This window comes from Ammospiza caudacuta, chromosome Z (genome assembly GCF_027887145.1).
Source record: "Ammospiza caudacuta isolate bAmmCau1 chromosome Z, bAmmCau1.pri, whole genome shotgun sequence".
NCBI lineage: Eukaryota > Metazoa > Chordata > Aves > Passeriformes > Passerellidae > Ammospiza > Ammospiza caudacuta.
In genome coordinates, this window is record NC_080632.1 from 69249762 (window position 1) to 69262395 (window position 12634).

At 34.1% G+C, this 12634-nt stretch overlaps 1 protein-coding gene across 3 annotated transcripts in view; it reads left to right on the forward strand.

Moving 5' to 3' along the window:
• SLF1 (SMC5-SMC6 complex localization factor 1) overlaps positions 1 to 12634 on the forward strand; it is a 34629-nt gene that overhangs the window by 819 nt on the left and 21176 nt on the right. For 2 of the 3 annotated variants that reach the window (XM_058823360.1, XM_058823359.1), the window contains exons 2-7: positions 49 to 162; positions 317 to 392; positions 2624 to 2867; positions 4904 to 5066; positions 8044 to 8175; positions 9974 to 10027. In XM_058823360.1, coding sequence (XP_058679343.1) covers positions 49 to 162; positions 317 to 392; positions 2624 to 2867; positions 4904 to 5066; positions 8044 to 8175; positions 9974 to 10027 — 783 coding nt within the window. The remainder of the gene's footprint in view (positions 1 to 48; positions 163 to 316; positions 393 to 2623; positions 2868 to 4903; positions 5067 to 8043; positions 8176 to 9973; positions 10028 to 12634) is intronic. The other variant, XM_058823361.1, reaches the window with a different exon arrangement.

A 12634-nucleotide genomic window follows, 5' to 3' on the forward strand; every position in this document is an offset into this window, starting at 1 on the left:
GTGTGTATTTTGTGTGTTAATGTTTCCTTTTCATTCTTCTCTCAACAGATGGCAAGTTACAGCCAGAAAAGGATAATACAAATAACTGGATTTAGAAAACAAGAGAAGAAGGCACTGCTCAAATGCCTGTCCAAGCTGAACTGTGTTTTTCTAGAGAGTAAGGTATTGTTCATTACAATACAGCAAAGAGAATTAGAAGTGGAAGTAAAAATGCAAGTCTTAGAAGAAAGGACTGTGCAGTAGGTTAGTTGTGTATAAATAGACAAAGAATTTTAAAATTTCCAGTGATACAAAGTGTGTTGTTTTGTTTTGTTAGAAATACAGAAATTGTACACATCTTATAGCAAAAAAGCTGTGCAAGAGTGAAAAGGTCTTAGCTGCCTGCGCTGCTGGTGAGTAAACGATTTGCTCTTTAATTTCATAGCATCACAGCATAAGTCTGGAAAGGATCCTTAAAAGGGTTTAGATACCTGTTTTTATTTTGTATATGAACTGTCTTACAAACCTTCATTCTTCTTGTTCCATTAACCTTGATTTTTAACATAGTATTATGTTTAAGTTACGATGAAGTCCACTTTTTTGTTTTTTTTCCCTAAATGATATGCCTGCTATTTCCCATTCTTGGATCTGCATCTGTTCCCAAACAGAACACTTTGTTATATGTTAGATAATAAAGTCATGCTCAAATTATTTGGATGCTTAAAAGAGGGCAGAGGGAGTATGAACACCTGTAGTCAGCTTGGATTTTTGATGATAAATGTACATGGAACATTCACTGGCAAAGGTCACTGTAAGTTCCTGTTTATGCAGCAAAAGAAAATTCCAGGCTGTTGCCATTCTGACAGAAGCTACTGGTCTTTCCTCTTCAACTAGGGTCTGGTGCTGAAATCCCATGCATTAGCAACTAAAATGGTTTTAGAAGGAAAACACTGTATTTTAAGGTTTCTTTATAGACTGATCACCTGTCAGAATTCTTAATGCGGTTTGAGTATCTTGTAGTTATGAGATATCACAATACCATTTTTAAGCATGGTATTTATTTTCCCTGTATCATATTGCTCTAAAGTGTTAAAGCAGTTGTTAGGATGGATAATCTTAAATTAAGAGATAATAGAAAAATAACTAAACATACATTTGGGTTTAAAGATATATTTAAATTCCTTGATTTCTATATTTATATATATGTATGTATTTTTCTTTGTACTAAAATAAAATTCTGGTTGCAATCTTACCTAAAATTAGATAGACCAAAAGTTTCCAAGAGGGGAAAAAATATTAAAATGCATCTAAGTTTCTGGCACAGCACTTCATTTTAGCAATTTTAAACCTCTGAGTTAATGTTTTCTTACTTTTTGAAGCTTAAAATTTGAAGATATTGTCTTGAACAGAGTGGAAACGGTACATCTAGTGTCCTCATGGTGATGCAAAACTCTGTCATGCTTTGATACGTGCAAATCTTTTCCAAGACCATCTAATACTTCTTAATCCAGAAGAGGTGCTAATTTTGCATAGTCATTGCTCTTACTCGTGACGGCAGAGACAGTGTATTCATTCCTACTGTGTTGTTTTCCAGGTAGTGAAGAAAGATCATGTTTAAACACATTTGGAACTCCATAGAGTTCACCAGAAATACGGTCAGGGATACCACTTGTCATGTGCTTTCTACCTGGCAGAAGTTTTGGGATGGAAACTTCGCATGAAAGTGGTTTTAACATCCAGGTCATGCACAGCATACCTTTTCCAGTCATAAATCCACTGGTACCTATACGAGGTTTTGTAGAAGTGCCATCTGTGCTCCTGCACTGAGACATTTTGTCAGTCAACCCTGCTGTTCTGTGAAACCAATTAGGTTCACACAATTCAAGTCAATTTCTCTTACAGTGTCTTCTGTAGGTAGTGTTTCAATACAGGAGCAGGGTACTAACCAGTGCTCTTGACCTGAACCTGTAAGAAGAGAGAGAGACACAGAAAAGGGGAAGATCATTACATACTATATCAAAAGCATACATGTGGAAGATGAAAGAGAAGAGGCGGAGGAGGTGGAGCCAAGGGATGAGAGAAAAGGATGTGAAAAGAAGAAAGGGGAAAGAAAAAAGTCTAAAACTGTGTCCCCCGAATATTGATATTCACTACACTAGCAGTGCAAGTAATATTAAGAATATATAAGAGAAAGAGCTTACATGTTAAATGTCTAGTTCCTTTAAATCATAGGTAGTAAAATATTTCTTCATTTTAGTACATTTGTAGAAGTGTCAAATGATATTAAAATTAAAGGACTTATCAAGGTTCTGTGAAAGTCCTAAGAACAAAATCTGAGAAGCTGAGAAAATGTATTTTATATTTTTGAAGAGATAGAAAAGTATTTCATGTAGGAAGGATAAAAAGACACTTAATCATTAAAAGAAAGCAAAGCAATCATTTTCAGTGGCATTGTGAGATTTTTGGTTCTGGAGTCTGAAGTGGAGGACTCTTGTAATAGGAAGAAGTTTTTTAAAAGGTACTTATAATTTCATCTTTTATTTGGACAAGAAATGTTTAAGTTAATTTTATATTAATTCTTCAGTTGATTGCCATTTGTCTCCACAAAAAATCTTTTGTGGTTGACAGTTCATTTTCTTTTTAGGAAAGTGGGTACTAACTAAGGAGTACATAATTAATAGTGCTGAAAGTGGCAGATGGCTTGATGAAACAACGTACGAATGGGGATATGAAATTGAAAGAGACACCCATTATTCACCTCAAATGCTATCTGCACCTAAAAGATGGCGTGAAGAACTGACAAACTCTGGTGCTCCAGGGGCCTTCCACACATGGAAAGTTGTCCTCCTTGTTAAGAGAGGTGATAAACGAATGGCATGTATTGAAAGGTAGGAGTTCCATCCCAGTTAATTTGGTCCATAACAACCTCCAGCTATCCAAACTCTGAATTATTTTCATTATTATATTTCCATACTTTTATAATGACTTTAAATCTAACATCACTGCTTTTCTTGCCTTCTTTTAATATAGTGTTAAAAATAACATGCATACGTTTTTTATCAAGTAAGCTGCTAACAGAAACTTCCTTCATGAGGCAAGATACACAGATTTACAGTTTTTATTTTGTGTGTGTGTGTTATATTCAAATAGTAGCTGGAACTGTATACTTTATTTCACTTGACTAGATGACCTGACTGTCTCATGGATCTGGGCACCACTGCTACTGACCTGATGAGTGTTTGTGTCACATTTATGTAATAGATTCTTCTAGTTCTGAAGATGTAATTTGTTCTAAGACAGATTATTCTGATATATGATAAATACAGATAGTTTAGAAAGTGAGTGTAGAGAAGTAGAAGAGGAATGAAGGAAAAAAAGAAAGATAAGGAAAACCAAAGTGCAAGAATGCTGAGAACAAATGTTTCTTTTCCATACTCGTCCTACACATTTGGTTTCATTACTTTAAATTCTACACCTGAATTTAAATGAGTGCATGTTTAAGTCCTGTTTGTGTCTGGTACAGTAAAAGGAACATCTGATAGTTTCAGAGCTTTCCATTCATTCAGATACTGTCCAACTTTCTATTGAGATCCCAGTTAGTTAGCACTGCTCAGGTTTGAGTGTGCCACCGATCCCCAGTCAAGAAGGGAATTGCAGTTTGTTGGATCATAGTACCGGGCTATATGCTATGTCACAGACTATCTGTCTGTCTGTACTTCATAAACACAAAGTGGGGGTAGTTGAAGTTGTTATCTTCTGATTTTGCCAACTGAAAATATTTTAAGTATGCTGTTTTTTGGCTAAGTGGGAGGATTTACTGTGTCCTGCTACACTTGTGAAAATGCTGATTCTTTTTCCATAAAAACTGCTTATGTAGATGTTCATGATAGCACTGTTGAAATGATGTCTTGCACAATGCTGTCTGTTTCTATTTCTTGCAATAGAAACAAACTTTTACAGGAACAACATCAGTAAGACAGGTTAACAAATTTTGAGAAATATGTTTTTTTTAGAGAATGTTTTCCATGCACTCAATTTTTAGTCAGTCATAAAACATTGACATGTAGATATTTTTTGGCTTCAGCAGATACTGCTTTCAGTCATAAAGGACACTATAGCTTTGGGGAAAGTCTGGGTTTTTTCTAGTATGTAACAATACTGTGCCTTTTATCCCCTTTCTATGCTCTTCCTGCCTTTAGTGCCTAGCTGTTGGATGGGTAAGTGTGTAAGACCAGCACCCTTTTCTTTTTATGTATCTGGATTATGAAAAATAAAACCTATATCCAGAATGTCATTAAATCTTATTTTTCCACGTTTTCTTTTGCCTGGCATTTTTTTCTGAAAAATAGGAGCACTTGTAGCTTAACAGGTCTGGAAATTGTCCCTGGGGAAACTGTTACACGTGATGGTGCCCCAAAAACAAGCACATCTCTTTTCTGTATGTGATACTTTCATGATACTGGACAGCACTAATGCTGCAAATGTGTATTTCTGTTACAAAAATACCATACTACATTTCAGAAAAGCAGTCTGCCATTTTTTGTTAACTGCTTAATTTATAGGAAAACTTAACCAAAAGATCATTATTTTGGGATAGATCATGCAATAAATTATAGTTGCTGTCATCAAATTTGATACTTGGAAAGGTACAGAGGTGAAACTATCTATCACATTTATTGGAGGTGTACATTTATTTCAATAACTAGTGTTAAATTTTGAAGAGACTATTTTGTTAAGTGGATTCTTTGATTTTCCAAAGACTATTAGGTGCCCTTTTATCTTTCTAATGAAGTTTGTGCTGTGTCACACATCTAGAAGCCTTATTCAGTTCCACTTGCATGCCTGCATTTTGTGAATGTTATTGTAGCTTTAGGCAGTGTTAATATAATATAGTAAATACATCTTTCTGAATATGTTTATTTAGAGTTCTTAAAGCTGGAAAGGCAACCATATGTTCATGTGAAAATGCAGAGCACAATATAACTCATGTATTCATCGGTGGTAAAATTTCTCCTTTACAAAATAAAAAGTGTCTCTCAGAAGCTCAATGCTACCCTTTGCAATATATAGGACATTACCTTTTTCAAGTAAGTAAACTAATTTATTGATTACTTTAAATAATGCAGTGTTAATAATGGAGGGGAGTATAATCAGCCAGAGTGTTTTGTGATTTGATTAAAGTTAAGACAACTGTCTGATTCTGGGACCATATATCCAAAAGATAGAAAGGCTCATGAATATATACAAATACCTGAAGAGAGGATGCATAATAGACAGGTAGGTGGTTGTCTGTGGTGCCCAGTTACAGGAAATTGAGTACAAATGTAAAGTCAGGAACCACTTGGGTTTTCTTGCTGTGAGGCTGATGGAACACTGTACCAGGTTGTCTGAAGAGGCTGTAGAGTCTCCAGGTGCCATATGGACATAGTCCTGTGCCTAGTGCAGAGTTCACTAGAACCAAAATTTTGTTTTACTCTTTCCCTTAAGAGGGATGCCCCATGTTTCATACTTGTTTGCTTACCAGATGCACTGCTCAGAAGTTATTAGTATTTTGGTCTGTAACTATTCAAAGGCTTCAGAATATTAATTTAGATCTCAGACTCTGGGGTGTCAACTGCTAATTGAAATCAACTGCTAATTGAAATGACTACCTTTATAAGCAAGTAGGAGCTAAAACTGTGTGTGTTGCCATTTGTAAATCCTTTGGTCTCTTCTGATCAAAGCACTTAGCTCTTTGTAGTAAAGGTATTACAGGAGGGTGAGAAGGTTGGAAGTTCTTAATGTTTACATTCTGAACACATCAATGTGGGCTCTTACTCTAGTCCTTACTCTCTTAATGAAACTTGTTCAGGGAAGTTGCTCTCATTTAAACCTTTCAGCTAAGATGAACATTTTCATAGGTGAATTAATATAAAAGCTTTATGGCTATCTCATCTTTTATTGATCTCTATCAAAATCATGTGTTTGTTGCTATGCATCTTGAATTCCTCCCAGGTGAGATAACAACTTTCCATCTTAACGAATCCATTAGCTTGCACATCTTTTTTTGCTTAGATTTCATTAAAGGAACTCACCTCAGAGACCGAGAACATTAGCTTTCTGTTTAAGTGAATCCGAAGAACTCAGGAAATAGCCAAGGCTCCTAGTCTCTTAAAAGGAAAAGAATAAAACATAGGCAATCAAATTGCAGCCCTTGTCCAGATATATTAAGCTTTATCAAAGAATGTTATGGACATGCTCTTTTCTCTTTGTCCCAGAAGTACTTGACGTGTTATTCATTAGATTGTTCCAACTTCATAAATTTATAGTCATGCTATCTGACTGCTACTTCTAGCAAATATAAATCTCAGTCCTCCCCTAAACATCCATATATGTGTCTAGATGATGGATTTAGCAAAATAACATTATATTCTTTCCAGGGCAACTGAAACTCCACTGATGTTCAGAGTATTTTTGGTGTGATTTTTTTTAACTAAGTCTTTTCTTCATGTTTATATTTCAGTATCTGTTCTTATTATCTTAACCTTGTAAGTCTACTATTAAAATACTGTGTGAGATTGCCATTGGTTATATGATGTTATAAGGCATCAAATTGATTGATTCAGGGTATTAAAACACATGCATGATTTTCTTTTAGGAAGCTAGTCTCATAATTAAACAGTGAATTTAAAAGCTTTTTTGGATGCATTAAAAAAATTAGAGTTTCTAATTTTTTTACCAAGATTGTACTATTAATTGTTTGAATATAAGTGTTTTAATGAGTGTGTTGAAACTAACATGCATGAAGGGCCATAAGAAGGCTAGTTAATACATCAGAGTTCAGTTATCCATGCTCATCAAAAGCTATTTGGAACTCTATTCTAGTTACAAAAAAACTTCATTCTCTTTTGAAATGTGCAAGAAGTTCTTCTTCTCAATATTTGTTTAGAGATACATTATGCATCTGCCAAATATGTTTGTATTGAACAATGCATTTAAGGGAAAATCTGAAAATAGGTAACTTTTGAAACTTTTTCATAAAAACATGGAATTATAAACTTATTGCACCCTATCAGTGCATGCACTACTGTGTTTTTTCTTTACTGTTATGTCCCAGACTCAATTCACCCATCAGATTCAAGAGTTTGAATTATTAGGCAAGTTACACCAAACCTTCCACACCTGGTCACAATAAGAAATGGCCAAGGCAATGTTTCACTTGTGTCTGTCTCATGATTCTTAACTCATCACACTGCAGGAGGAGGAGTCTGGTTTTGTTTATTGACCTTAAACAAACATGGTGTTTTATTCTTAACCTGTGTATCTTTGATGAAAAGCATGCATTGAAACTCTTACTGAAATGTATGTTCTCAACTCATTCAGTAAATTCAAAATATTTTGTATAGTTATTTTTTTCAAGCAAAAGTTATTTTGTGGTGTTACTGAGAGTAAGCAGTTGAGAGAAATTTGAGAAATGCTTCTTCATTCCCTGTGCTGAAGAAGTGGCTGAAAATGATAGGTGGACTCAAGAGAATTAATGACTATACAAACAGACAAAAATATAAAAGAAAAAAAAGACAGTAAAACATTTTAATTTACTAATTTTACATTTTTAATTTACATTTTAAATTACTAATTTGTTTCATGTTTATAGGCAAGAACTGAAAAGATTTCATTGTAGTGGTCTATTATATGAAAAGACAAATTGAAGAAGAAATGCCTTATAAAATCTTTACTATGTTTTGAACCAGTTGAAAATGTGTGAGCTCTGGTTTTAGTTTTTGAAAAGTTCTGAGAAAGAATCTGTTATGGAGAAATGGTCTTTGTTTCAGCCACAGAGATTGTGACTTACCTGAAGTCAGTTAGGAAAAATAAATATGGGGAAGCTCACCTTGATAATTTATATGCTGTAACTTCGTACAACAACAGTGGTTTGTTTCCAAACCAGCAGCTCTTTATTTGACATATGATATGATGACATAAACATACAAAGGCACATACAGTTTGCAGTACAATACATAGAAGCACATAAAAGTTGGTTAGACCATTAGCTTTGAAACAAAGTATTATTTTTTTGCTCTGCAGAATGGAATACAAAATCCCAAAGATACACAGATGAACCGTTTCCTGGCTGCACAAGAAACAGACCAAGTCTTGCCTAAAATGCAACTTGGTGAAATGAAAAATGTTATTATAAAACATATGTATTTTACTGCGGTAAGTAACAGTTGATACTTTGTTATAGCATTATATATTTTATATACATACAATTTTATATTTTTTATATTGCATGAATTATATTAAAAATCTCTATCTTTCATTATAGTATTGAGCTAATAAAGTAGATACTTGACATAACTTTTAACAGGCCTTTTAACCTGCAATATGTAATAATCCCATATTTACTACATCTACCAGTAGTTAAAATAAAACTTAGTCATGGCAATTGTGGTAGCTAGAGAAGAAGCGCTGCAGAAGATGACGCGATGTCATGGAAAGCCAGGACCCTCTGTTCCCCATAGATAAGACCCTCAGTTACTCATAAATAAGAAATTAACATAGGAATGTGGCCCCACTAACAGTAAGAATGTTGCCCCACTGAAACCAGTAACTTTCCACTCCTTACCCAGTACTTTTCCATTCCCTACTAACCATAGGTAAGAAGGACAAACCCCTTTTTGACGTAGAGACCCCCAAAACTATAAGACCCCAGAAGAAGAAGTAATAAACGCCATTTGACCGTCCACCACATTAGTGTCTGCGTGTGTCATTGGCCCGAACGGCCCTAGAGAGTGAACTGTCGAGCTGTACCTCAGAACCAAGTCGCCTGCCTTAGCATAGAAAGCAACAGGCAATTCATTGGCATGGGTGTGTAGAAGACATAGTTTACTACTTAAAGCCTTGGTGTAATAGATGAGGTAAATAGTAGCAAATATTGTTGAACAAGATATCTGAATTACAGTCTTTCTGTAATTTTCCTCTTAGCTAGCTAACTTATATTAAAACACTTTTCAAAACGTATTGTAGAGCCAGTGTTTTGTTGACTGACATGAATGTTTTTTATTACAACTCAAAAGTGGAGCTAATGCATTCCTGTGGTTTTCTGTTGTCACAGATCTAATCCTGATAAAATTGCTACATTAGTAGTTAACAGCTCTATTTCAAGTCAAGAGAAAGCAACTGAATACCTTGAGTTAGGATATATTATCTCTGTAAGCTACAGCGAATGCAGATGATGGTGTCGAAGTTTATTTGTAGGAGCTGTTTCATATGAAGCATTGTAAGTTTAGTAGCGGAAGAATTAAAAACTTTAGGTCCTCAAAAAGTACACACAGTGTTTAAACACAAGATTACAAATAGAAGACTCATGCTGGTTTAATCTGTGCATCATCATCATATGCCGCATCTTTTATCAGTGACATTTTTTCAAGGCCATACCCCCCAGACATTTAAAAAATACATTTGTTCTTTTTATGTATTTTACATACAGCAAATGCTCTGGTTCAAATTATTATATAGCAGTGTGCCACTGGATTAACCCTTCAAGGACGGTCTCTCCTAAGAATATTTTAGTAAGGTGTTGTAGTAACGTTGTAATACTATGCAATATCTAAATATGGCTATAAGAGTAATACATTTTTGCACCTATGACCATATTTTTGCATGCAAGAGGAATCCATAGTTGGCATTTTGCCACAGAAAAACTGGAAATTTTTAGTTTATTAATGTCTAATCTAGGAACACTGTCCTTACAGAGCAACCACATAACAACAAAGAAACAAGAGAAGGGGAAAATGGGAAGGAAAATTTGGCTATATTAAATACCTTCTAAGTCATTAGTCCTCTATTTCATAATTTACCCATCCAAATGAAAAATCTAAAAAGACCAATCTAAATGTTAGGTTGTGCTTGAACTACATTTAACAGAAGTTGTCATTTGGGAAGTATCATACACTATTTATTGAATATATTGTCTGGTGTCCAGTGTGCAGCTTGACTTTATTCTGTTTTACAGACTACTAAGTACAGACTTATGCAAACAGACCAGCTGAACAAATGCAATCCAGAGGTAAGAATTATTAAAAAATAGGGCATGTTATGCATATGGAATTTTATTACAAAGTTAGGAAAACATACTTTAAGCAAAACTAGTTATCAAAAATAGTTTTAGATTTTGGCTATCCTAAACTCTGATAAAGTTATTGTTGCGTTAAAGAGCATCATCTGGTCTTGAATGTTGTTTGTCCCTTCTAGTGATACTTCTAGTACAGTCTCTGTTATTACAAAGAAACTGCTTAATCCTGCTGGTTAAGAGAACCTTACTTATTAATTTTAGGAAGTCAAAAAGGAAAGATGTCCTAATGCGATTTAGAGCATCATAAATTACTCAAGCACTGTATTTATGCAGTAAAATAAAGAGACTGTACACAATTTTTAGCACTGCTTTTTCTAGTAGGGACAGATTTTAGCTGAAGTCAGTTTTCCAGAGTCAGCTGAAGTACAGATTGCAAGTAGAATGCTTTATGTTTTCCAGTCCTGTTTTCATAGTCACTTTGACTTAATTCCTTTTTTGTACTGTACTCTCTTTTTTATTTCCCTTAACCCAAATAAATACTGTAAAAGAGGTCAGCAATAGATTCTATTAAGTCTTTGTTATAAATACCTGAAGTAAATAAGAACTTTTAAAATTTTGCCTTGTCTATCTATAATACTAAGAATAAATCTATAAATAATGTTGAAACATTGCCTCTTTAGTACTCAAAAAGCAATTTATACACTGGCCATGAGCTACTAGTGCATTTTATATGGTAACTTGTGTTGCTTAAAAGTTAAAAAGGGAAACACTTAAAGTATGTGTTATCTTCCTGTATTCCTTGGTAACTGAAGATCTGGTATCTTCATGAGCCATTCTACATAAATAGTTACTTGAAACCAGTTTTTTCTGATTTTTTTCTATTGACAATAAGGAAGGAAGGAGAAAAAAATTATTTTGAAAACATGAGGAGTAAAATACTTTTGTCATGGTCCAACACCATCACTGATCTGTAAAGTGCTATGTGTGTTTCTGTTTTGCAAGAGGTTTGCGTTGAAATTTAATCTTAGTGTGTAGTTTATTGAATTAATTGGATTAAAAATTACCTCTCTTAACACATGTAAGCTGAAATTGTTTTTCTGTACTCTTAAGAATAATATCATTTTTTGCTTGGAAATTTTAAGCCTAATATTTCTCTTACTGTTCTGTCACTTTTATTGCTTTATGGAATATCCATTGCTAGCCTTTATATACTATGTGTCTTCTATCGTAAGTATATTTATGACTTTTAGAAGCAGCTCCAGTAAACATTTCCAATAATACTAATGAAGTAAAATCAAACCTACAAACTAAATGAACATGTTAGATATGCCTATTGTATTTTGTCATATCAGTTTGCATCTGCTAGGAAGGCTTAGCACAGCTAAGTGTTCTGTTCCATCTTCATCCCAAAAATATTTATTTCTCTTTTGTCAGTTTTCATATTCTGTCAGTTGTTATATTTCATTTGTTTCTGCTCAAAGTGCTAATGATTGCACCAGCAGTGCTTCACAAGAAACTCTGATTCCTCATCAGAGTGCAAGCCAGTGAAGCTCGGACAGCTTATTGAGAATTAAGTCTCTTCAATAACAGGTCTCCTGATACTGACAAAAGTTTATTGCCTCAGTTTTGTATCATCCTTCTTTACCTCTTAGAAATGTGATGAACCAGTCTCTAGTTTCTCTTTGATTTGAATGCTATGCAAAATGTACCTCAGTCTTCCCAAAACATCCTTATTTCAGTGTATTTTCAAAATAATGCATCAATGGTACTGTTTCTTCTAGTACAGAATTTTCAGTAAATAAAAGTTTCAGTCATAATATATAAAGCTGGATCATAGTGTGATCACCAAGTGAAGGTCAGTGGTAACATGCTTGTACACCCCCAATATACAGTCTTACATCCTAAATCCAGGTGGCCAAGTTGTTCTTTTCTGACTGTCATTAAACAGTTCACAATTGCTCTTTAGATGTGCTGTTTGCATGTAATTAACATTACAAAAGTATGAATGCAACCTTTATTTCCAAAGGAAATTTTAGTGGAGATTTTAATAGTTAATATATGAATGAGAAGATTGAAATAAATGTGAGTTGCAAACACCAGATGCACAAAGACTTGATTAAAAGAAAATTGTCTACATGAGCAGCTTTATTTATTGTTAATGTAACAATGGCTTACATTAGGAACCTGAGATACGAGACATTTGCAAGACACAAAATATCTAATGCTAAAGTGGAGTTTATTCACTGAGATTTTAACTGTGATTTAACCATGATTATGATTTATTTCTGAATTTTTTTCATGTTTGAACAGAGCTCCTAGTGTTTTTTATCTTATTACTGGAACATTTTTGGTAGCTATCTAATAACGGTATATTCTTAGACTTGAAATCTACAACTGGACTCAAAATCTCTGTCAATTTAAAATATAAACTAATATTAAAACAATATGTAAGATATTTAGGTTGGATAGTAGGAAAATTTCTCCCTGCAAAGGGTTGTCCAGCTCTGGAAAAGTCTTCCCAGAGCAGTAATGGAGTCATCATCCCTGGAGGGATTTAGAAGATGAGTACAAGTGGCACTTAAGGACATGGTTTAGTGGTGG